Source organism: Diorhabda carinulata, chromosome 1, assembly GCF_026250575.1.
Source record: "Diorhabda carinulata isolate Delta chromosome 1, icDioCari1.1, whole genome shotgun sequence".
In the NCBI taxonomy this organism is placed as follows: Eukaryota; Metazoa; Arthropoda; class Insecta; order Coleoptera; family Chrysomelidae; genus Diorhabda; species Diorhabda carinulata.
The window spans coordinates 22,759,547-22,785,169 of record NC_079460.1 but is presented as its reverse complement, the minus strand read 5'-3'; the positions used below and the strand labels follow the sequence as shown (position 1 = coordinate 22,785,169).

General features: G+C 35.0%; 2 protein-coding genes across 4 annotated transcripts; one reads left to right on the top strand and one right to left on the bottom strand.

The window, feature by feature from the left end:
- Positions 1 to 42: 42 nt before the first annotated feature.
- Positions 43 to 25,552, top strand: LOC130903775 (SEC23-interacting protein). 3 transcript variants are annotated; one of them, XM_057816087.1, is made up of 10 exons: positions 43 to 437; positions 17,648 to 18,070; positions 18,124 to 18,614; positions 18,671 to 18,800; positions 18,877 to 19,211; positions 19,646 to 20,210; positions 20,265 to 20,438; positions 22,970 to 23,164; positions 23,221 to 23,573; positions 23,626 to 25,552. In XM_057816087.1, the coding sequence occupies exons 1-10, from the start codon at positions 296 to 298 to the stop codon at positions 23,848 to 23,850; spliced, it is 3,033 nt and encodes a 1,010-aa protein (XP_057672070.1). In that variant the 5' UTR covers positions 43 to 295; the 3' UTR covers positions 23,851 to 25,552. The 3 variants fall into 3 exon arrangements, with proteins under 3 accessions (XP_057672070.1, XP_057672080.1, XP_057672059.1); XM_057816097.1 differs by having other exon boundaries at positions 166 to 437; positions 18,886 to 19,211; XM_057816076.1 differs by having other exon boundaries at positions 166 to 437; positions 18,865 to 19,211.
- LOC130903794 (uncharacterized) lies at positions 586 to 11,070 on the bottom strand. Its single transcript, XM_057816127.1, has 9 exons — positions 10,727 to 11,070; positions 8,258 to 8,508; positions 6,882 to 7,049; positions 6,698 to 6,827; positions 4,530 to 4,754; positions 2,452 to 2,694; positions 2,171 to 2,393; positions 965 to 1,410; positions 586 to 862 (listed from the first exon to the last, which is right to left on the bottom strand). Exons 1-9 carry the CDS (start codon positions 11,049 to 11,051, stop codon positions 711 to 713), a joined length of 2,163 nt encoding a protein of 720 aa, XP_057672110.1. The 5' UTR covers positions 11,052 to 11,070; the 3' UTR covers positions 586 to 710.
- Positions 25,553 to 25,623: the final 71 nt, after the last annotated feature.

Here is a 25,623-nt window from a genome sequence, read left to right as displayed (position 1 = left end):
ATCATTTGACAGCTTTCTTAAAAAATACTCCCATATTGTTGAATTAACAATTTTCAACAATGTTGAAAGTAATTAATATAATTTCTCAAAACCAACTATTTTCAATTAAATAACATTTATAAAATATTGATTCATTATAAAATGCTTTAATCTAATCTCATTAGTCAAACGAACGCTTTTTTAAGAGTTCAGTTTTATAATATTGAACGCACCTTTCATTTAATGTCTTTTTGTTTGTTATTAATCAGTGTGTAACATCTGGATGATATAAACCCAATAATTCTAGTATTCAAAAATGAATGATCCAACGAAAAAAATGAAAAATCCTTTGTTTAATGTATCTGTGACAGGAGGAACTTTTGAGGATTTTTCTCAAAACGCTATATTATTACCAGCTAAGGAAAAACCTCCTCTTCCCACTCTTAACCTCACTCCAGGTAAGTTTCCTCCTTAATTTCACTTTGATTATTTAATATGAATAATTGTCATAATCATTAACAGAAGAACAGATAGATTTTATTGTTTCTCTAGTAAAAAGGAAAAATATGTAACTGTTGCTTCCGTTTATAAATGATACACAATATGTAAAAATAATGAATTATATTACTTTCTTATCATTTAGTACAGAATGTGAACATACATTGCATTTGAAATAAAATGAATACTAAAAAGTTTAAACTGCCATTTTGTTAGTATCTTAAGGAGTTTTATTACATCCCACTTCCTCTGTAAGTAGGCAGATTGTATGCTTTTTTCTTCTTGATATATCTTAGGATTAAATAGATAACTAATATTATCAACAGGATAAATAATAATATTCCCAATACTACAGCAGATATTTGTCCAGGTCCCCATACTGCTTCTAAAAAGGAAAATAAATATATTTGAAACTGTCATTTAGATTTATAATTGCGTATATTATCAATTATTGCCAGATTTAATTAACTAGTCAATTTCTACGTACTGTATGCATTAATTGATACTGTTTTTTTGTTGTTAGCTCTGTCTATTGCAATAAGCTGTAAGGCTGCATTACAGCAGGAATCACTGTAAGTTCCTGTAACTTCTTCCTTTGTTCCTGTTAAAAACCCATTCTGAACATATATTCCTTTTGGTTGTGATGTAAATTGCATCAAACCTGATTCTTGATCTCTAGCTTTGGCTTCAATTGTCCAAGTACCTTGATCACAATTTGAAAAAATAACTTTGGAGCAATCACTGAGATAAGTATAATCTAAAGAAGGGATTGTATTATCATTGTTTGATTTAGATCCAACATCAATTTGGACTTTTTTTTCTACATATTTAGACCCTACATCTGCTCTGAAAGTAACTAAATTTTGGTACGTCGTATATTTGCTGGCTAATGTCACAGTTACTATTATTGTTTCTTCTGGACTAATAATTTTCCTATAAATTATATCAAATCAAGCATTTTCTCAAATACATATACCACTGGTCAAAAGTTTTCTCCCTTCTTCTTTTAAACTCAAAAACCTCAAATTTTTACTGATCAAATATTTTTTATAGTCTTCTTTCTTTAAAATCCATTCAATTTGTACCTTCCTCGAAAACATCCCCAAACCATCATCGATCCTCCGCTGTATTTTGCAGTCGGGATTACACGTGGATCTAATATCCGTTTTTTTCTTTAACCTGCGTACAAAAACTTTTTTTTTAACCAAAAACCTTGAATTTTGACTCTTCACTCCATAAAACTCTCTCCTAATCTTCATGGGTCCAATGTTCTTCAACCCACTGCAACTTCTTAATTTCATTTTGATGTCTTGAAAGAGGTTTCTTTACTGCCACCATTCTAACAAGGTCAGCTTCTCTCAATCTCCTTTTCACTGCAAAATTTCTCAAAGGTAGATCCCTAGATTCATTGATCTCACTTTCTTCACGTTTACTGATCAATACTTACGTGTGAATTTTCGAGGCCGCCCCGAACATTTTTTCTATCACCAAAGCTCCTGGTGGATGCATTTTTTATCACTTTGTACTCCACAGTACGTCAAAGTATTTCATTTTGGTTTCTAAAACACCCTTTCAACCTTCGCTTGAGAATATGAAGAAGAAAGTTGTTATTTTGAAATTTAATAAATGGATTATTGTATAGGGAAAAACTTTTGACTAGTACTGTATATTTGCAGCTTAATAATTAAAGTACCTGTATGGTTGCATACTTTCTAATGTAGACTGATCATCTTTGCAATAAAAGATAGCATCAGCAGCTACATTTCCTAGGTTGGTGACTTCAAACAATATTACAGATTTTCCACCACTAGTTACTATCAACTCAGAACCTTCTCCAACATCAATGGCTAAAATCTCCCTTGGTAAGATGTTACTATTGTTATCATTTACGTAAGTGAGCCGAGAAAAGTGATTTCCTAAAAATTAAATCCCTATCTTTATCACTATATGAATCAATCTATGACTGTTTCCAACCTCTGCCGTCTGTCCCCTCTACTTTCACTTGAAATGAGGTTTGGGGAACGTCAATAAGCTCTATATCTACTTCCTTATTTCCTCTATCATTTTTGCTTTTATTTGAACTGTCTTTTGAAACTTTGTATAGAAGTTTGTTTGACAACAAATTACCATTAGTATTCAGAAGACTTATATTGTGTATTGTACCCAAATGACCTGTCAAGTCTAATTTCAACACTTTAGTTCTGTTTCTTGAAGTACCTGAAATGAAAAAACTATTATTATAAATACCTTAGTTTTAAATTAACAATGAAATTTTATACGAAAAACTAGGATTTAATGATGTAATATTTCCAAATTTAATATTGCTACCACTTAAGTTTTGATATACTACTGACTGCGCCAGTTAAGGTGTTAATTTTTTCGAAGTTCTTTTTAAAAACGGAAATTTTACTCAGTGACTTTCGGAACGGTGTCCAAAGTGTGTAAAATATGATGGAGACTATCTAGACAAACTGTAAAAAATTTCGGCTCTGAACTTAATAATAAAACTTTTTATAGCAAAATTCCAGTTTATATTCTAACCACCCTCGTTCCATTTGGCTAAATGTCTAAATCTGCGGCAGGCATTCAATATTCTAAATACTTAGTAGTGTTTCTTAGAAATAGTATGACCTCTCACAATCATGATCGTGACGTACCTCATAGCCATAAAAAAAAATAGTAAAAATTTATTCTGCATCGACTTTAACTTATGAGTCAAACCCCGTATTCAGACATTGCACTTGAAACCAATGACCTCTAACCTTCTATATTTTTGTTGGTTATGAAATTCAGTCATATTAAAGCATCAAAATTTGGATACTAATAACTACACTATTATATAAGTTATTTAATTTTAAAATTTTGTTTGTTCCTTCATTAACAAATTGAATATCAAATATTCATTAATTAAGATATCGAAATAGTAAGCATTTTGAACTTTTATAAATAAATATAAATAGTATTTACGTCCAATCCATAGTTAGTTACATCATTTTAATTTAATATAAATTTGTCATGTTCTCTCTTGCGGATAAATAGGAAACACAAGGTCAAAACCAGTGGTGGACTAGACTATTATAATAATTATATACCTTATAAATCTACATGGATGGTTCTTTCGATTTTCCATTTTCAAAGTTTGTCTAAATAAAAAAATAAGACACTAGAATGATATTATTTATTCGAATACTTTTGAGGTTATGTTCGAATGGATTCTCTCGTAATTCGAAATTAACGCGATTAAATTTTTTTTTGCATATTTTTCAATCAAAATAGATAAATACAACGCTGCATGACGTTGTATGACGCATTATACGAAGTCTATAAACATACTATTCGCCGGGGATACAAAAACTTCGTTGAACAGTGATAAATATGAACTTTTTTGTTACTAATAGGTTATAATCTTCAGTGGTGAGTAGATTGTATGTTTTCCATTTGAGTTAAACTATTTATAACAATCGATAAATAATAATATCAGGGCTGGTAATTGAACTAACAAATTTAGATAAATTTATACACTATGTTGATTATTTTAGCAATATCAAACGATATCCGGAAGTTAATATAATCTGCAGTACCTTCAACTATATTTAAATTATTTGTGTTTTATTTGTTGATCAAAACATATACATGTTTTAAGTTTAAAATAATTTTATATCAATCTGTATTGAGTAATCTAAGTAAGTACTTGAAAAGTGATATAAGGAAAACTTTTGTCAGACATATTTCCAATTATTTACACTTGGCAACATAGCATATGGTACAATTTTTTCTGTAGTTGATTTTCGATACTTTCCTCAAAGACGGGTTTATTTTTGGGCATCAAAATAGGTTTTTGCTTCGGCAATCACTTTTGCGTTCGAGCAAATTTTCTGTGAGCATACTGGGGGCTACATTCAGTACATATCTCCATGTGGTTGTGAAAGGAGTTTTCAAGCTATTTATTTTTCAAATATATTCATATTTAGGTCAATAATAATGAATAATCCTGTACAACCTTTGTCTTATACAAGTTAATTTCAAAGTTGTTCAACGTTATTGTTCCTCACCTGCATTTCCTTTAACGAAATACGCCTGCGCAGTAAGTTTGGTGCGTACGAAAATTTTTAGGCTACAAGTATTAGGTGTCGTCGGCGCTTTGATGTGGATATTCCATAAGCCGACGCGGTTCGTCGTATCCAGGAAAACTTCTCGTTGACCTCGTTCAGTAAATCCGAATGATCCAATTCCATACGACGCAATACCGTTGCTGTCAGTTAATTCCACATGTTCTCCTAAAATCCATAGTCGTGCATTGAATATAGAATTTTATATTTAAAAGGTAAGGTAATGTCTATATAGATGGCGAATTTGTGTGTTACTACGAGGGTTTGTCGATGATAAAAATTGAAGCAGCAGTTATGTTAGATAATAATGTTAACGAGAGATTAATTGAAATATCAATGCTAAAATGTCGACAATTGGATTCTAATCAAGAAGTATACTGTAAATTTTTTTTCAAAAAATCTGTTTTTTCGAAAATTTTCTGAAATTAATTTTCAAAAATCAGTTTTGGGAAATTCCCGAATGGTTAAATTTCCTCCAGTGATAATTTTTTACTAGATATGTGGCAATATTGCGATGTTAAGTGGTTAATACGAGGATAGTCCCAGAAGTACCTAGCTATGTAGCTCCGTACACTTTTCCCAGCAATGTTAATGAGTTCGATACCCTTTTCATAATAAGAATCGTCAAGTTCCTCAAAATAGCCATTAACTGCGACATCATTTATCCATTGTTCGAAAATCTTTGACTACCGACCCATTTTTTCATGTGAGGGGGCTAAATCTGGTGAATAGAGTGCATGAAGTAAAAATTCGAACTTTTATTCATTAATTTGGCCATTGCAATAACGGATGTGTGAGCTGGTGCATTGTCTTGATGAATTAACACTTTCTTCTTAGCCAAATGCAGCCATTTTGCTTTATTTTTTCGCTTAAACGTTGCAATAACTTCGCATAATACTCGCCGTTGATAGTTTTTTTCTTTTCTAAGAAAGGCAATGAAAATTATAGCACGTGCATCCCAAAAAACCGACGCCATGACCTTGCCTGCAGATGGAACGGTCTTTGCCTTCTTTGGAGCCGGTTTTCCCTTTTCAGTACATTGTTTTGATTGTTCTTTTGTTTAGGGTGGGAAGTGATGGACTCACGTTTAGTCCATGGTTATGAAACCGCGCAAAAATTCAGCTATATTTCTATAAAACATTGCTAAACACTCGATAGAAAACATCTTCTTCTGTTTGTGTTACATTGTGAGCAAACACGGTACCCATCTTGGGCACAGCTTTCTAAAGTCCAAATTTTCAGTTGATATGTGATGTATCGCACTTTTTGAAATGCCTACCATGTCTGCTAGCTCACGCACTTTCTGTCAACGATCACTCAGTTCCGCTTTGTGAATTTTCTTCCGAATTTCTGAAGTCGTCACCTCATTTGGTCAGCCACTGCGATGCTGGTCTTCACAGGCCTCGTTTGAACTCTGTTACCCAATATTTTACTGTTGATATCGAAGAAGCAGTAACACCCTGAGTAGAATCTAGTTCAGCTTTTATATTGGTTGGGCTAAAACCTTTAAAATAAACGTTTTGTATTAACGATGACCAAGTTTTTCCATGTTTAAAAATTTACTGAAAACTTTCACTATTGATGGCTGCTAAACATATACCAAACAACGTGGCGTGTTCAAACTGAAACATATGCTGTATAGGTTATGTACTTTCTAATACAGTAGTATTTTTCAAACAACTACCGCTATCTCTAGGTCAGGCCAGGTACTTCTGAGACCATCCTCATATTGTAATTCTTTTATTCTCATATTTTGCCCGCGATTATAAACGATTGATTTTATACGATTCTCATCCTTAGAAAACAGTAAATTTCACACGTGTGCAGAAATATTTCCGTACATACAGAGTGTACTAACTTTACGACAAATTTCGGTATATGGGGTTCATATTGTGAAATTTTTAACCGAGAGCGTTGAGGTCACATGCTTTCTCAACGGATTGGCGGGAGACTTTTTTGACTTGTGAATACACCGTCTCTAAAAGCGTGTCGAATAAATATGTTGAAATGCTTTCTAACGATGTATAAATTAATTAATATAAAGAATGTTTTGTAAATTGTAAAAAATATGGGAACCTTACTTTTGCTATAACCCCCGTATTATAGCTTACCTTTTGGAGTTGTCAATGTTCCTTGAATATCCGAGGGAGTTATTATTATATGTATGTAATTTACTTCTGAATCTATGGGGAAACTAAACTTCATTTCATCAGTTATATTGGACTTACTAAATATAAGTGACTACAAATTTAAAGATATTATTAATCATAAAATTTAATTAATTATATGGCTTACCGTGTACAAGTCGCGCTTATAATTGCTTATAAAATTCCTATAATTATATTTTGATAAATCTTTATTCTCGTTGATTAAAAATAATCCACCGGAGTAGCTACAAAGTTCCTTCAGGAGTTTTTCTTCATTAGTTTTTGTGGGATAAATACCACCCCACACTACATACACCTAAAAACAACTCAATTTTTTTAACTAGATGTAAATAATTATCGTATCACGTTTTTCCCATAGCATCATCTTTGTAAGTAGTTTTCAACTTTAAAACAGTTTTAGCAGCGTTTTTACCGAGTAGAAAACAAAATTTCACAGCGGCACGTTGTTCACTTCAATTTTCCATCATAAAAAACGGAGCAGCAGTGAAACAGCACTAGCAAAAACGGTCACTAGTGATAAACAGAACGTGGCAGCTCAACGGCCCGCGCGGCACCGAACTGGCCACGAGTTGCGCTAGGCAGGCCCTAGCGGCAGAAATCAGTACTACAAAAGCTCCACCCATGGCAATGCTATTCCGGTTACTTTTGGGTATCTCCTCGTATACAGATTTAGGTACAAAAACAATCCACAGTATTACATCCTTGTTCACATTATTCCAATTCAGCAATCCACATTATTCCAGTTATTCAAAAGATGTAAGATCGGTAACATTATAGTGACAATGCTTTCAAAAGACGTGCTCACTGTTTGAGCATTCACACCATTCCAGTTGCCCGCTATATGATACCAGAGGCAATGACTCCCTAGACTGGGATCGGCGAACCCACCAATGGACCTAGAACCCATCCTTGGTGTGGCCAAAAGGGCTCTCAACAGCCTTCTCGCAAGACGGGCTCGGCAGAGATGGATGCAGCCAAGCGAAGGCCCATATAGACTGATAGATTGCTCCAGCTAAATAGGCTCAAAATCAGACTAGTGACCGGATACTGACATCTAGGACGTCACCTTCACACCATGGGCATCACGGATGATACGGAGTGCCGCTGGTGCCTGGAGGAGGACGAAACTGCAAACTACATTATCAGTGAGTGCCCTGCACTCGCATGAGCGCGGTTTGAACACCTGGGCAAACCCCACAGCCTGCCTAACGACATCCAAGGGTTCAAGCCAAAGCGCCTAAAAGGACATCGAACTTTGGTGACGTCAAGTGGGGTACGACGGGCCTATCTGGAGATTTCACAGCCGCCCACATCTATGAACTATGAATTATATGATACTAGAGGGAACGAAAATTATCTGAAAAGTTAGTTGAGACGACAGAAATCTTCCATTAGACGAAGAATAATTTCAAACCATTTTACATTGTCAAATTCTGTCTAGCGATTAAAGATCCTAAAAGAAATCTATATCTAAATAGAAGTAGAAAATGTCTACTTACTAACCTTAATATTCTTCTTCTTGACTATAGCTGTATGTCCAGCTAAATCCTCATCACTCAGTTTTCTATCAATAAACATGAGAATGGCGCTCTCTGTGGGAAGAACTGTAGCGGCTTGTAAAATTGCATAAAAACCAACAGCTCCGTTTGCTTGTATGTTTCCTAGTTCGAAATATCCAGTCCTCGTTTTATGAGTCAATGCATTGAAAAGTTTATCGGTTTCAGTTCCTCTTATATCATTTAAAGCTGTGGTACCTTAAAAAATTCGAAGGGTTTTTCTTCTCGAACCTTCTCTATAACTGGAATTATTTGTTGCTACCTCAACACGTACCCTTTCTTTGAGTTCAATGATATTTTGAGGTACATTTTACTTTTCAAGTATCCTCATAAAAATACATCAAGATTAGTCAAATTAAGTGACCTAGGCGGCCATTTTATTGTTCCTTTTTGACCTAGCTACCAATTTTGAAACACCATCGTACTGTAGCCATAAAACATTTCTGTTTGGAAACAACCGGTTCACCTTGGTGATCAAAAAGTTTTGAAGACATTCCAAATATCGAGGACCTGTTATGGTTTCTTCGAAAAAGTATGGTTATATTATCGTAGCTGAGTATCGATAAGTTTGACCAAAATAGAGAACGTTGTACTCAAAGAAAGGATACGTATTGAAGTTGGCCAAATAACTCCGGAAGTTATAGAGAAGGTTCGAAAAGAGCTCATGGCACGTCTTTCACAGCTGGTTAACAATTCGAACACTTAATTTAGGTATGAAAAAGATCTTTCAAATAATATATTACAACACCAACATTTCTACTTACAAATTTTAGCGATAATGTCATCTCTATGATGTCATATACATATATATACAAAAGAACTAGATTTACGGGCTGAATCGCATTGGAATTTTGAAAATTCTCGACGTTTCGGCTCCCACTTTGAAGCCATCAACAAGAGATGGGTGGGGATAAGGTGGTTATTAGTTAATTGGTAAGAACTGATCATATTCTGTGATCCCAATTTGATCAGTCAAAACAATGATTTCTTCTTATTCTAATCATTGATATGGGATAGGATTTGATTTTGAAAAAACCACAAAAAAATTTGAAAAAATTAATGAAATCTTTATTGGAATCGATAGAACGATCAGTATAATTTAATGTTTGAAAATGATTTGTTGCAAATGTTGGCTCCGCTTTAGATAGCCCATGCGCAAGGTCCAATTTTGGCACACTCTCTCTAATATATCGGCCGATATTTCACGAATAAATGCTTCAAAATTGGCTTCCAGTGCATCAATCGTTGCTAGTTTATCCATGTAGACATTAGCCTTAACATGGCCCCACAAGAAATAGTCCAAAGGCGTTAAATCACACGATCTAGGCGGTCCAAACGTGAGATCAACTGTTCACCGAAGGTGGCTCTCAATTTAGCCATTGTTTCCATTTCTTCCATTTTGGAAAAAAAAAATCGTCAATCCCCACACGTTAGCACTCGCCATTCACAGTTCCGGCCATCGTCGCTTTTGAAGATGATGCCACCGGCCCATAATCCACACCAAACAGTGACTTTTTCGGGATACATTGGTAGCTCTTGCAATGCTTCTGGCGAGTCTTCACTCCAGATGCGGCAATTTTGCTTGTTGACGTATCCATTCAACCAGAAATGAGCTTCGTCGTTGAACACAAAAGTGGATCTCCATTCAATTTTGCCAGCATCCATTCACCAAATATTGGACGTTGTGGGAGATCGTGTGGCTTCAATTCTCGCACCAGCCGTATCTTATAAGGTTCTACACCCAAATCCTTTTGCAAAATTTGGAGTAACAGAGGCCCAATTACTGAGAACTGTGGCGAATCGACATTTTACGGTCTTCAGTAACACAGCCGCAATATTTTCTTCGGTCCTCACTGTACGTTTGCGTGTTAGTAGTTTAATGTCCAATAGTGTAAACTGGGTTCGAATTTTAGTCATAAGCTTCCGAATAGTTCCCTCAATAGGCCTACCAAACTGCACATAAATTGGAAGAAGTACGCGTGCACTCTCTTAACCAGGCATGAATTTTGATGGTAAAATTCAATAATTTGCAAGCTTTGTTCGTTCGTAAGTTGATGATTAAATTATAGACCAAACTGAACAAGTTTGACAATGACACAAGACACGATTCACGCATGATCTGTCAAAAGCAGTGTTGCCAAAAAGATACCAGCAAAAAAATCACTCTTTATAAATGATGCGTTCAAATCACATAATATTTTGGAGGTACCTCAATCGAAACAGAAGAAATACAATTAGTTCAAACGCAGCAAAAATCTATTGATATCAATGGAGAATATTTTGAAAAACAATACAACTATATCCGATTATAAATATTTGCTGTCATTAAGTCAAGCAGTTGTACTCTTCATAGAACTAGAGACAAGTCTTAACAAGTACGACATGTTCAAATAAAAAAGATGCAAAATTTACATACCTGAACTGTTAAATTTTAAAATAAAAAATGTTATTTGCTTCGCATTCGGAGTAATGCTGAAAAGATTTTTGATAAAATCCCTGGCAGCGTTGTTGCTTTCTTCAGTGTCGTCTATTAAAACACCAACGGGCCGCAACGAATTATAACTTTTCAAAAACCTTCGTATAGAGTCATTTCGATTAGGATTATTTTCAATTCGTTCTAGTATACCCGAAGAACTAGAAAAAGTGTCTATAGTATCGCTTGTGAAAAAAGTTTGAGTCGCGAAAAAGTTTTGAATTGTAAGAACACCCGGTATAGCAAAAAGCAGAATTATCACGAACATTTTCACTGATCGTGCTACAACTGGCAATTGATAAGTGGTGTATATACTTTTTGTAAGCCACGGTGACAAATCTGTGGGTAAGGCAGGATATTGTTCAATTTTTTTAAAGTGAAAAAATGACTAAAATCACTTTAATGATAACAATTTTTTCAGTGACATGTTTCATTATTACCGATCAAATTTGGGTCAGTTATTCGGAAACCGTGATGGTTAAGAATATAGCCACGTCATAATGGATTTGTTTAACCACATAATTTGTAGACCCTTTATACATACGAGCCCCGTCCCATTTCAGTTGACCCAATTGAAAAAAATTACTAATTTTTGCTTTTTCAGCCATTAAAAACCGGCAAATTGTTTCGTTTTGAGCACTTTATATTTTCTATATTCATTTTAGGTACCAAATGTAATCAGAAAAGCTTAAATATTAAACATACTTTTAAAAGTTACCTTCATTTTTAATAACAGCCATAATTCTTTGAGGCATGGTGTTTATTAAATTCTGGCAGTATTCGGGAGTAAAATCATCCCAAATTTCTTGTAGTCTTTCTTTTAATTTCATGACAGTTCTAGCTGGATTTGCACGTAACTGCTTTTTCATTTCACGCCAAAGTGTGTTTCTATTGGTGATAAATCTGGACTACTTGAAACCCACTCTAAAAGTAGAATATTGTTGTCTGAGAACCATTTTAAGGCATTTTATTATCAACAAGACCTATCTATTTCCATCATTTTAAATATCATTCGAAATGTTTGACGATATTCATCCAAAACCTATTTTAGACGTAAAACTAAAAGTTTAAAACATTTTACTAACAGCTACTTTTTGGCATTTTGAAATAAAGTTTTATAATTTCGAATTTTTCTAAGTGGGCCAACTGAAGTGGGACGGGGCTCGTATTATCGTTTTAATATTTGGCAAATCCCGAATCCTTAAGGTGCGTCTCCATTGAACAAACAATGGGAAAACAAGTTTGTGAAACACGTTGATTAAAGTGCATTTTTAACAAACATTCATTATTTCAACAAACAATTGCGATTCGATATGAAACATTAGTCAGTTAGGTTTTGTCGAAGAATGGGTGATTAAACCCCCGCTGTCATTTGGACTGGATTGCAGCAGCTTATATTTTAATGGAAGAATCTCGTTCTCGTCGATGGTGGCAGAGACAATTGTTTTTACTGCGTTATGAATATAGTGGTGATAATTTCTGAAATGATTTGACAGCCGGGTGTTTGTTTACAAATTTTACTAGAAAGTCAAATGGGGATTTTGAATTGTTTATATCGATGATAGGACCGGTGATAAGTAAACACAATACTAATTTTCGCCAAGCAATCAGCGTTCAAGATCGTCTGGCTATAACACTCAGGTTTTTGGCTTCTGGTGATTCCTATCAATCGTTAATGTATTTATTTAAGGTATCCAAACAAAGCATTTCAAAAATTGTTAAATTGTTCCGGAGGTTTACACCGCAATTGTTAACTGTTTGAAAGAGTACGTAAAGACACCTTTAACACCCAAATTCCAATTGGACAATTAGACAAAAAATTAAAATGAGTAATCCCTACCAAGGCTTCTGTTTTTCTGTGGCCCGGACTTACAATTTGTTACTAGTAACTTTTTCTCTCGTCTATATTGTACTAGAAGAGTTTAAACCCTTCTTTCAATCTCGGCGACATTATTTACACTTAAATCTTTTAGGTTAGGTTCGTAAACGTTAATTAACCTTATCAAATTCTCCTGGCTCCAAAACTCTTTACTCATTTTGCGACAAAACCACACATACACTTTTCCACTGAATATTTTCAATAAAAAAATACAAATACAAAAATTACACCGGAAAACCACTTCAAAATACCCTAAAACAAGGGAACATTCTAGACAAACAAAAATGGCGGCCCCCTTTCCTTCCATACATGAAATATTTGTTGGGATAGTGTCCACACCAAAAACACCGGCGAACATTGTTTGTCAATCAAAAAAGTTTGTCGAAATTTTCGACAAATGTTTGGCAAACAATGTTTGTCCAGTGGGGACGCGGCTTTAGAACAAAAATTTGCTAAACAAAACAGAAGTATGAACTGAAGATGTCAGTATTAATATATAAATGAGTCATTGTGAAAATTCTTCTGAAAATGGAAAAAAATTGATATCGAGCTGTCATTGAATATTATTGTAAACGAGCGCTTGTTTATGAGTGCGACAAATTAAAACTTGTAAGTACCGACATGTAACTAATTTAATATCTTTTGTTCATGGATGTGATTTCGACGTATAGGAAACTTCAACTTAAAGTTGGAATTAATAATGATTTTTCTTATTTATAACTACTTAACTTAATCTTGAAAATCAATATTTGTAAGCGGATGTCACACCTTGCAAACATTCACCTTATCTTGGTATATTTTCGTTTCACTAATTATCGCATTTGTTCATTTAAAAGCAAAAACTGATTTTGAAAAACAAGTTCTTATCAATATTGGTCATAAGTGCTTGGAAATACATACACTACCGGTCAAACGTTTTTGCACACCCTATAGTTTACGTGATACACAAAAAATGAAAAAAAAAACGATTTTGATATTCATACTTTGAATAACATATATACATGAGAATGTAATTAATTTTCAGTTTATAGTAAAAATTTTTAACTCATTTCTTAAAAAATTAATGACTTTAAAAAATGTATTTTTTCTTGTAGATTCCAGTAAATCTATTTTGTTGATATTGTTCCTACATAATATACATTCAAATAGTTTGAATGTTAATTGAATAGAACAAATTTTCTAATATCGTGACTTGAGCTCCATTATTTTTATAGTGCCTCAGTATTTTACAATTAATCATTTCTTTATGAAAATTAAATGTGCAAATTTTTTAGCAATGTTTATACAAAATGATAAAATTTCTGAAGGGAATCCCATATAATTTAAGATAATGAAAAAATTTCACTAACGTTATCTTTTTCACTTTTTTTTCTTGTATATATATCGTAAATAAATGTATAAAAGTGTAAAATAAAAATTAGTTATTTAGTAAAATTTGTTCGGCCAATTTTGAATTACCAATACAAAAATCATCAAATATTTTATATTTTTTTATTAATTTGAGCATCTATTCGAAGTTACATCATTTTTTTGTACAAAAAAATTATATTGTGTAGTTCCGAATAATCAAAACAACATTTTAAGTCTTCTCAAGTTTATTTTTTTTCTTTAGATGTAAAAGTTGATCTATTACTCACACATATCGAGTGTTTTAGATTAATTAAATAATAAACTTACATTATGTAATTGTTTTGGAATTATTTGTAACAGAACATCACATGGATGTAACATCCGTTCTTCCTTTGACCTACCCACTCAAAAACCTCAAACTTTAACTCATCACTCCATAAAACTCTTTTCCACTCTTCATGCGTCCAGGATATTCCAAAGATGTGCAGTGGAAGTAGGACACTGCATTCCCTGTCCAATTTGTTCCACAATAACTCAATCGGGCTGAGGTCGGGCGACTGTGACGGCCAAATCATTACTTTCAGCACATTTTTCCTTCCCAATCCTTTTAAATACTCTCTGCACAGCTTCGAGGAACGCTTGAGATCGTTGTCATACTGAAAGACAAATTTTCTGCCAATATGGCGCTGGTCAGAACGTACTACATTTTTAATAGCCTTCTTTCTTTAAAATCCATTTGTATCTTCCTCCAAAACATCCTTGAACCATCATCGATCCTCCGCCGTATTTTGCAGTCGGGATTACACGTGGATTTAACATCCGGTTTTTTCTTTAACCTGCGCACAAAAACTTTTTTTCAACCTAAAACCTCAAACTTTGACTCTTCTCCACAAAACTCTCTCCTACTCTTCATGGGTCCAATTTTTATGTTCTTCAACCCACTGCCACCTCTTAAGTTTATTTTGACGTCTTAAAAGAGGTTTCTTCATTGCCAACCTCCCAAAAACGCCAAATTTTCTCAATCCCTTCTCACTGTAGAAGGATTCATTGGTCTAGCTGCTATATCTGGAGTCGTCTATCGCGTTTACTGATCAATACAATATCTTCATTTATTTATCGTTTATCTTCATCGGTTGTGAATGCATATTTTTTCATGCTTTGGTCGAGGTATTTTTAATTCGGCAGCAATGGTACAGTTATTTTTGCATACACTATGAAGACTATTGCGATTATTACGCGAGTTTTAACCGATAGTTCCTTGATTTTACCCATTTTAAAACATACAAGTCTGAATTTGCGAGAGCTTCACAAAAAGATGTCTTGGTCTAACAAGTATAAAGCACAGCAAGTTCTTGCTAGGGTTAACAGGAACTAAACTACAATCATAAACACCGAAGAAATAGTAGTGTACTTAGTTTGAAATTTAATGAATGGATTATGGAGTGGGCAACAACTTTTAATCGGTAGTGTGAATTTGCAGTTTCTCTTTTATTAATTTAACAAAAAGGTGATAATTCTAAGGTTTCATAAGAGAGGTTATGAGAGTTATTCAGTGCTAGAATGGGAAAAGTCTAAGTATACGTTCACATTGGTGATGCTCAAGCGTTGAGCGTCGAGCGAGGCCGCTTTTGTAATGTCATCGCGCGCGTTATCCTGTCCATATTGGTTAAGCATCGTTTTAGTTATTTTCTAGCTTTCGAACCAAAAGGATGAATGAATTTGGTATCCTAACGATTATTACTTATAGAAAGTACACGACTGCGAAGGCTAATTTCAAAGAAAAGCAAAAAATACAAGGCGTTCATGAGCAGTGATCCAATAAGATTTTTTCAGTTTTTAAGAATGTCAGCGGAAACGTTTGATACATTCTGGGAAAAATCAAGCATCGACTTCAAAAGAAAACAACTACGCAGTTCGACTTCATACTAAATAAAAATATAAACGTGAGTGCACCAAAAAGGCATCACTCGACGCTCACCGTTTGAACGTTGCCCTTTTGAATCGACATAAGAGATTGCGAAACATTGTTTATACGGACACATACGAAAATAACGGAGTCGCAATATTTTCTTGTTGAAAAGTGTGTAAACTAAAAATAATTGTGAACATTTCATCCTGTTGTTTTATACATAAACGAAGCGTTTCTAAACTTTTGGTTGGCAGTGTATACTTTTATATAAATCAACCTGGAATATAAGTATTCTTTTTTCTTATTTTTACAAAAGTAAATATTTTATGTCATTTGTTTACACAAAAAATTTGATTGCGAGTTGAATCTGTATTAAAAAATTATCGTATTTCAACGTGTATAGGCAAAGTTTGCACATTAACATATACTTTTCTTTTATTATACGAGGATGGTACCAAAAGTACTTTCATTTCACAGTTATGAGGACATTTTATTCGATTTATAGTAATAAACTTTAATAAAAAATAAGAAAAGAAAATTGCGTACTCCAACGATTTGAATTGAAATACGAGGATGGTCCCAGAAGTACCTGGTCTAACCTAGAGATGGCAATATTTTCTTGAAGAATATCACTGTATTAGAAAGTACACAATCTATATAATTAAAGTTTCAAGTTTGGAGACGCCACGTTGTTTAGTATTTATTTGGCAGCCATCAATGGTGAAAGATTTCAGTGAATACTTTTAATTGAAAAGCCTTAACCCGACCAATATAAAAGCTGATCTAGAGTATTTGGCAACGTTTCGTAGGAATAAAGCCGAATTTTTGCGCTATTTCATAACCATGGATGCAACGTGGGTCCATCACTTCACACCCGAAACAAAATAATCAAAACAATGGACTGAAAAGGCAAAAACCGTTTCATCTGCATGGCGTCGGTTTTTTGAGATGCACTTGAGATAATTCTCATTGATTATCTTGAAAAAAGAAAAACTATCGAGTATTATATTATTATTATATTATATTATTATATGAACTTATTGCAACGTTTGAGCGAAGAAATCAAACAAAACCGACGGCATTTAGCTAAGAAAAAAGTCTTGTTTTATCAAGATAATGCACCAGCTCAGACATCAGTTATTGCAATGACCAAAATTAATGAATTAAAGTTTGAATTTGTACCTCATACACCCTATTCGCCAGATTTAGCCCCTCGGGTGGTTTTCCAACAATGAACAGGTGTTAATGGTTATATAAGGGTATCGAACTTATTGGACATCGCTGGGAAGTGTATGGAACTAAAGGGTGGTTTCCAAAATTTTTGTGTTCTTTGTTGAGACATGTACTTCTGGTATCAACCTCGTACAACTTGAAATACAATCGTGTGAGCTTCCCTCTCATCAAATATTATACATAAAATATAAATAAAATAAAATACCAATAAAATACCAAAACTGCTCTGTTAGTTTTTTATAGTGTTGTAGTTTTCACATCGTAAATAAATTATTAGTGTTCAAACGGCCATTCAACCTTCAAACCTCAAGCTTAATTTGAGAGTTGACAACTTGTTTTTTTTTTCGAATAACAAAGTTGAGGTTAAGAAATCAGCATTGCGATCGTATGATTATTTTATTCCCTAGTATTAAAAATATTTACGTTTAATCATGAAATATGTTGTGTATCTTTTATATATCATAAATAAATGTACGTAATATTTTCGTTCAAGAGCAACTTTTGAGGGAATTATTACCAGATTCAAAATCATCCGAGGGAGTGAATAATCAACCAGTAGAACCTATATCAGGCGAATTTACTTATTCAAATCCTCAGCCCATTGTATACAACCAAAATATATCTGAAGTACGACCATCTCCTAACGTGAACTATTCTCAAGAACTTCCTGATATTTCAACTTTACAACCCCATTTGAATCAAAACACGAATCATACTTCATCAGTGTTTTCCTCTTTTTCTAACATATTGAATATTGGAGGTTCGAATAATAATTCGAAGAAAGAGGAAGTTACAGTGCCCGCTCCCGCGGGAATTGAAGAATTAATTAATCAGGGTACCTGTAATTCTGAGCCTGTACCTTTATTTTCCACAAATACTTCCGAGTTCGTTCAACAAAAACCTCCAACCACTACAGGTAGTAGTATACTTAATAAAACCATAATATATCATGATTTATTGCATTTTTAGGCCCAGTAAATGTTTTCAGAAGACCCGGTCTAAAACGACCAGCATATGCTCAGATACCAGGCCTGTCAAACGATCCTGTACCCCCGCAGAATATTCCTCAGAATCTACCACCACCAAATTTACCTCCTCTACCAGTATCTTCTCATCCAATCCCCCAAAACTATTTTGTACCGTCAGCTCCTTCTCCAGTAAACTCAGTTTCTTCTATCAGTAGTATCGAGCCTGCTATTCAGAATTTACCAAACTACTTCAAACCTATATCCCCGCCACCTCCTAACTTACAGGCTTCGTTTAATATTTCTGAACCATTAATACCTGTACCAGTTCAACCAGCTCAGTTTTCCTTTTTCTCTGGAAGTTCTCACAACATAATACAGAACACACCAGTTATGGACGCCATTCCAACGAACGAATTTTCTAAAAAATCCCATATGGAACAGACTTCTTCATCCAAAACAGTAACAACTGTTGGTAATGGAAATAGTGTTAATGTAAGTATGACATAACCCCAATCGAAGGTCTTGGAATTAGGTTTATTTTCTTCCAGCCCGTGATTAATCAGGTTTATAGACCTGTTTACCACCATTGGTTTTTTCAAAAAGAAGTGGAAGGTAAAAAAAATTGGCAACCCTTTTCAATGGTAGATTCTTTGTGTCTAGAACAAGCATTCACTTCAAGTAAGCAGATAAAAATGAAATTTCATGATTTAGGAATATTTTCACAACATGTCTTTCCATCTAGCTCTATTTTCAGATGACTTAGATCCAGATAAAGTAATAGCAACAGATGGTGGACGTTATGACGTGAATATTTTAAGAAGACAACGACATCCAGTATATTGGAAAGGAACTCCCAACGAAGTTAGACGATGCTCCTGGTTCCACAAGAACAGCACTGACGGTAAACTTATTCCATATGAAGAGAATATTTCTACAATGCTAGAAGAAGAATATAGGTCTGCTTTTGAGACTAATAATTGGCATAGGACGATTGAGTTGTCTCGAGGAGAATCAATTGTTTTCCACGGACCAGATGTTATGGTTCTTTTTTCACCTTCCCAAACTCCTGACTCCTGGAGTCAAACAACTGTAAGTTTCACTTAAATACTCTCTGTTTTTGCTTCCATTCAAATTCCTGCTCAAACCATCCAGAAACCTCCTCCAAAACTCACGTTTTCTTTTATACAACAATGAGCGAATCTTTCTCTAGGTCACTACCTTTCAGAAAAACTCTGCAAAAAGATCTTCTGTAGACTTGTTCTCTTCTATCACTACCATTCAGGCACACTCTGCTTTCGTCTGCGAAGAGAACGGTGCTCCATTGTTCGTCAGTCCAATTAACATGTTCTCTGGCAAATCGTAGACGGACGTATGGTAATTTTTATAGAACTAATTATGTGTAATCCACCTTCACACAGAATACAATTTTGTATGACTTGCGATTGTAGGGGTGTCGCCTGAGTTGATTTTTTGCTTGCGAGCGTATATAAGTGCTTATCAAACATACAATATTTTTTTTTTAGAATCAATCCCGGCCTAGGGTGGTTAAACGAGGAATGGACGAATTTGATATAGATGACGGGGAACCAGCTCAAGTAGACCATATTCTATTCATAGTACATGGTATTGGCTCTGTTTGTGACTTGAAATTCCGCTCAGTAGAAGAAGTTGTGGACGAATTTCGACATATATCTCTTCAGCTAGTCCAGTCTCACTATAGATCCTCATGTGATCAAGGAAAAGTTAATAGGGTCGAAGTTTTGCCTGTTAGTTGGTATGATAGGTTACATTCAGAGGAAACAGGAATAGACGAACAACTGAAGAGTATTACTCTCAAGAGTTTATCGAAGTTGAGAAAATTTACTAATGATACTTTATTGGATATCTTGTTTTATACTAGTCCTGTGTACTGTCAGACAATTGTCTCTACTGTAGGTACGGAATTGAATAGATTATATGATCTGTTTAAACAAAGAAATCCCAATTTTACTGGCGGGGTATCTCTAGGTGGCCACAGTTTAGGAAGTCTCATACTTTTCGATTTGTTATGTCATCAACTTCCTTCTTCAGAAACTGAATGTGAAGATAGTAAGTATTTCGTTTGATTAGTAAAAAATATATTCACTTATTTTTGTTATATAGAAGAAGAAATACTATCTAGTAGCCCAGGTACGACCAAGCCAGCTCCTCTACAAAGAAAAATGAGTAAGAGGATAAGTTACATGATGGGAGCTATAGGAACCGGTCAACCGCAGATACATTATCCTCATCTTAATTTTGAACCAAAGAATTTTTTCGCTTTGGGATCACCCATAGGTAGAAATTTTCATTTATTTTCCTTTTATCATAATCGACTAGCATTACACCAAAATATACAACTCATTGTTTGGTCTTTCTAATGCAATATGGAGACAGCATACGATGATTAAAACAGGTTCAAAATTCAACTGGTGACTGTTCTTTTCACTGGGGACGGTCATTTAAGATACCATCTCCATATTACTACTACAGACCATGTCATCGGTCTAGTTTATTAGCTTTCCAAAAGAACCTTTGGTAGTTTAAATTGAGTCATGATGGGTCTATCAGAAGGTCTTGACTACCCACAATTCAATTATGAACCCATGAAGATTCGAATGACCTTATCAAATAGGTTAAGATATCATTGGGGGTAATTTTCAATAAGGATACACTTAATTCAAGCATTACTTCTCGTTAAACTAGAAGTATCTTCACAAAGTTTATAGTTAATTTGATCTTGTTATTGCTTTGAGTACTTTAAAGATGATCCCTTTGCAAGCTGAGTATTCAATTGTAATTTATTAATTTGAAGGAATCTCCTGTACTGGATGTTACTGAAACGTTACTTTGGTTATCTAATGTAGCTACCAGGCCATCAGAGTCTTCCCAAATAAGGACAACGACTCCATACTTGGGACCACAGTCCTACTGGGGCCTCATGAGATGCCATATCATTACCAAACTGAAAGGATGAGTAATAAAAACACTCCACACTTAAGACAATCCTAAAGATTCATAACCATATCATGTAAGAAATCTGAGGAACTTGTCGTGAAATGCTATTAAGTCTTCTGACAGGTTAATGTCCTGTCCAATACGATCTGAACACTATAGCCATGGCAAAATACCAACTGCAGATTCTGTGAGCAAGTCATAGAATCCTCCTCTCCATATGAACGGGAGTACTAACAACTTGGGACACAAAATCCCCAGAAAAATAGCCTCCTTTGAGGACAGTCTACGTATTTTAGAAGCAGAACAATAAGATGTAGAGTCTTGGTCAAAATATCTTCTAGGTGTAGGTGCAGAGTGCAGACCCTAGAGAAAACCTACGAGTACAATGTCGATCTTCACTACCTCTTTATTGACTTCCGCCAGGCGTATGACAATATCATCAGAAACCAGCTGTATGAGGACCTGGTGGGGTTCAATTACTTACTGGAAGGTGCCGCAAGGAGCATTCGAACGAATACCGGAGGAACTATTTGCAATAGGCTCACACCACAGTACCTCGCCTATGCGGATGATGTTGACATAATAACACGAACCACTTCGGCTCTTTCAGGACCGGTGAGTAGTTCTAACAAGCAGCTGAAGCAAGAGGACTCGAAATCAATGAAGTTAGAGAGTGGTGCCACCAATTCAAATATTTAGGAGCCTTGATAACTGAAGATAATGACGTGATAACAAGACTTGTTGCGGGGAACAGATGATTTTGGGCAGTCCAGAGAGCTCTCACCAAGGTCAAAGCTCGCAATTTACAAGACAATGATTCGTTGTAGTCACATACGGATAAGAGACATGGACTATAACGACGAGTGAGCGGATTTTGCTGGGAACGTAAAATTCTGCCCCTGTTTGTGAGAATGGTGCGTGGAGGATCTGGAGGAATAATGACCTGAGACAGATTTGGTGGCATTCATCCGGGGGGCGCGTCTGAGGGGGATGGGACACATGGAGAGGATTCATTCTGATCGATACCCGCGCAGAGCAATGTATAGAGCTCCTGGAGAACGGCAACTGAGAGGAAGAACGCTACTTCACTGGTTGGAGGACGTTGAGGCGGACCTGATTCAGCTAGGGGTTCGACGTTGGAAGCATCATGCTCAGGACAGAAAGGATCGGCAGTTATTTGTTGAGTAGGCCCTGGTTCTCAAATGACCGCAGCGCCGGTTGAAGAAGAAGAAGAATATTCCCTAGACACTTCAGCATTTCAGAATAATTACTAAAGGGTCCTTCTCTAGTAAGTAACGCACATTAATAGTATGTATGTATAAAAAAAACGTCTTTGAAATGTGTTAAATAAGGGTGGCGCTGCATTAGTAACAGGATAAACTTGAGACTAGCGCCATTATGGAGAGTTTTTGAACTACTGTTTACGTTTTACCGTTAAGAGATACTCCTCCCCTATACCTACCTTTATAAAAAGCTACTAAAAATATCCCGAAGGGCAAATAAAATAGAAATCATTGATTATGTAGTTATTCTAACGTGGGTGTTAAATTCCAACGTTTGTAGCACTGGTTAAAAAGAAATAGGTGCAGAGTGGACGAAATACCCAAACGTCTTTCCAATCAATCCACCTTTAGTATCATTTCAGTTTCAAAGATCTCGAGTCCAAAATTTCTCTTGATGGAAATACATTTAAAAAACTATTAATGAAGTAATATGACAAAAAAATTAAATGAGAATGTGAATCATATCAAATTGAACACAACTACCTTTGAACCAGATATAAACTCATGGAAGGCTCGATGGACCAAACAGTGTTGTTGTAAATTTTGTTGAAGTGGCAGTAAATAGTAAATGTTGAATTACTTTTTAAGGTATGTTTGTTATTGTAAGAGGTTTGGATACTTTGGGTGAAAGTTTTTCGTTGCCGACTTGCCCAGCTTTTTTCAATATTTTCCATCCTTACGATCCGATTGCATACAGAATCGAGTCTCTTATTAAACCAGAGTTTGCAAATTTAAAACCAGTATTAATTCCACATCATAAAGGCCGCAAGAGAATACATTTAGGTAATTAGTATTTTTCACTGGTACATCTATTTTTTTATTACCAATATATTTTGTAGAATTAAAAGAAACAATGGTGCGTGTAGGAGCTGACTTGAAACAAAAAGTTATAGATTCTATGCGAAACACTTGGAATACATTCTATCACTTAGCAACGTTCCACAAACAAACTCCTCCAAGCTTGGAAGAAGAGGTTTCCAAAGTGTTCAATGAACAAATTGAAGAAAAAGTTGAACTTGAGAATGATACTATTTTAGAATCCACCAGTACTCCAATCGGTAATTTAAATGGTGGCAGACGAATTGATTATGTACTTCAAGAAGCTCCATTTGAAATTATTGACTATGTATTCGCTTTACAAAGTCATGTTTGCTATTGGGAGTCTGAAGACACAATATTACTCATGTTAAAGGTAAATTCGTTCCATATTCCCTCTGATAAATTCTCATTTAAAAATTCTTCAGGAAATATATTCTTCTATGGATATTACCAGTGATAGCCAAATTCCACAGCAAACCATGACGATAGAAAGACCTATGCATTCCTCTACAAGTAGTAGAGTAGTACCAAAACCATCTGTATCATTGCAAAACAATCAGCAACCTACAGGAATGGATCCTACTACACCTATAACTGTGAATGACCCTCTCCGACCTCCACCTACTACCGGTTTCGTCCGGAAAACCTAATACATGCTATTCGAGTGGTTTTATAAGCCACTTGCCGAAAGATACGCCCCGTATTTATTGCACACCAATTTTCAATCTAACATTAAACGAAGAAAACTACCGAGGTAAACGTACGTACTATTGGTATAATATGGTAGCCAATAAAGGTCAAAATCGACTAACTACCTCAACGTTTCTACTATTGCACTATTAAGAATAAAATAATCCATTCACTCGAATCAACTCGGTTCCATTTTTAAATACTGCTCTAGAATATAAACTCCATTTTTTATTAACAGAACACCCTATTTGGGGCTTAAAAGGTCGATACTTTCCCGGGGGAATTGGGTTGCTCCCTGAAACATTGTCATTTAACCGGCGCTAAGGTCCTTTGAGAACCAGGGCTTTCTCAACAATCGACTGCCATTTCTTTCTGTCCTGAGCATGGTGCCTCCAACCCCTAGCTGGGTTAGGTCCGCTTCAACCTCCTCCAATACATGGTTCAGAGTGAGTATCATCTCCACGTGTCTTAGCCATCTCAAACGCGCCCCCCGGATGAACGCCACCAAATCTGTCTCAGCGCAGCATTCTCCAGATCCTCCACGCACCATTCTCGCAAACAGGGTCAGAATTTTACGTTCCCAGCTGTTCAAAATCCGCTCACTCAGTTTAGTCTAGCATCCACATGTGACTACGACGAATTATTGTCTTGTGAATTCCGAGCTTGACCTTGGTGAGTGCCCTCTAAACTTCAGAGCTCTCTGGACTGCCCAAAATAATCTGTTCCCCGCAGCAACTCTTGTTGTCACTTCATTATCTTCAGTTATCAATGCTCGAAAATATTTGAATTGGTGGCACTACTCTCTAACTTGGAACGTGGTTTGGGAGGTCGGGGCTCTCCTTCAGGTTCTCATGTACATGGTTTTCTGTTTGGTACATGGTTTTCAATAACTTGTATTTTGAAACAAATTCGAACAGTTTTGGAAAACTTGCAAGACTGTGATTTTACACAGAAATGTATTTTTTATAAAAGTATTTGTTAGATATTTTTCAGAATTTTAAAAGATCTCCCGATAATTTTATTTTTATAAGCTTTGTTCGCGGTAGATATCCCGAACGTGCCCTGGCACCAGATTCATACGCATTTTGAAATAGTGCGTTCGCAGTGCTAATATAACTTGTTCGGGATTTAAAATTCTGTGTTCGCGGAGCACACATTTATAATTCCGAACGTGTTCTGAATACGTCGAATGTATCCTCGGACTTGGGTAAGAATTTTCAATCCGGCGCATGTGCATTCATTCTTGTGATATTTACCACGAAATAACCTCTAACGAACATGTTCTGAACAAAGCATGCGCATTTCACACATCCAGGAATGTGTCTAAATTATATACCGTGAACAAAGATATAGAGTTAGTTTTCTTTCTAATAATTGAGCTGAAAAGCAGCCTCGATTGGGAGTAAAATATTCATAAGAGGATGCCGTTTAACCTTAATCTAATGTCGATAATGAAAATTTTTTCAAATTAGGATTTAAACAACAAAAATACATTTTTTTATGAAATTACTGTGAGATCTTTTATTCTCCTTATAATTCCATGTTGTGGGTTGATATAAATTTAGGAGTTTTGTGTTATTGTTAATTTGATAGTTTATTAATGTTTTGAAATTGGGTTGTGTTATTTTATTTGTCAAACGTTAAATAGATTTTTATATTTTTGTTGTTTCTTTTATTATACCCACTCCAAAAACTCAAAAAAAATTAGACAAATAAAGGATGTTACCACACAG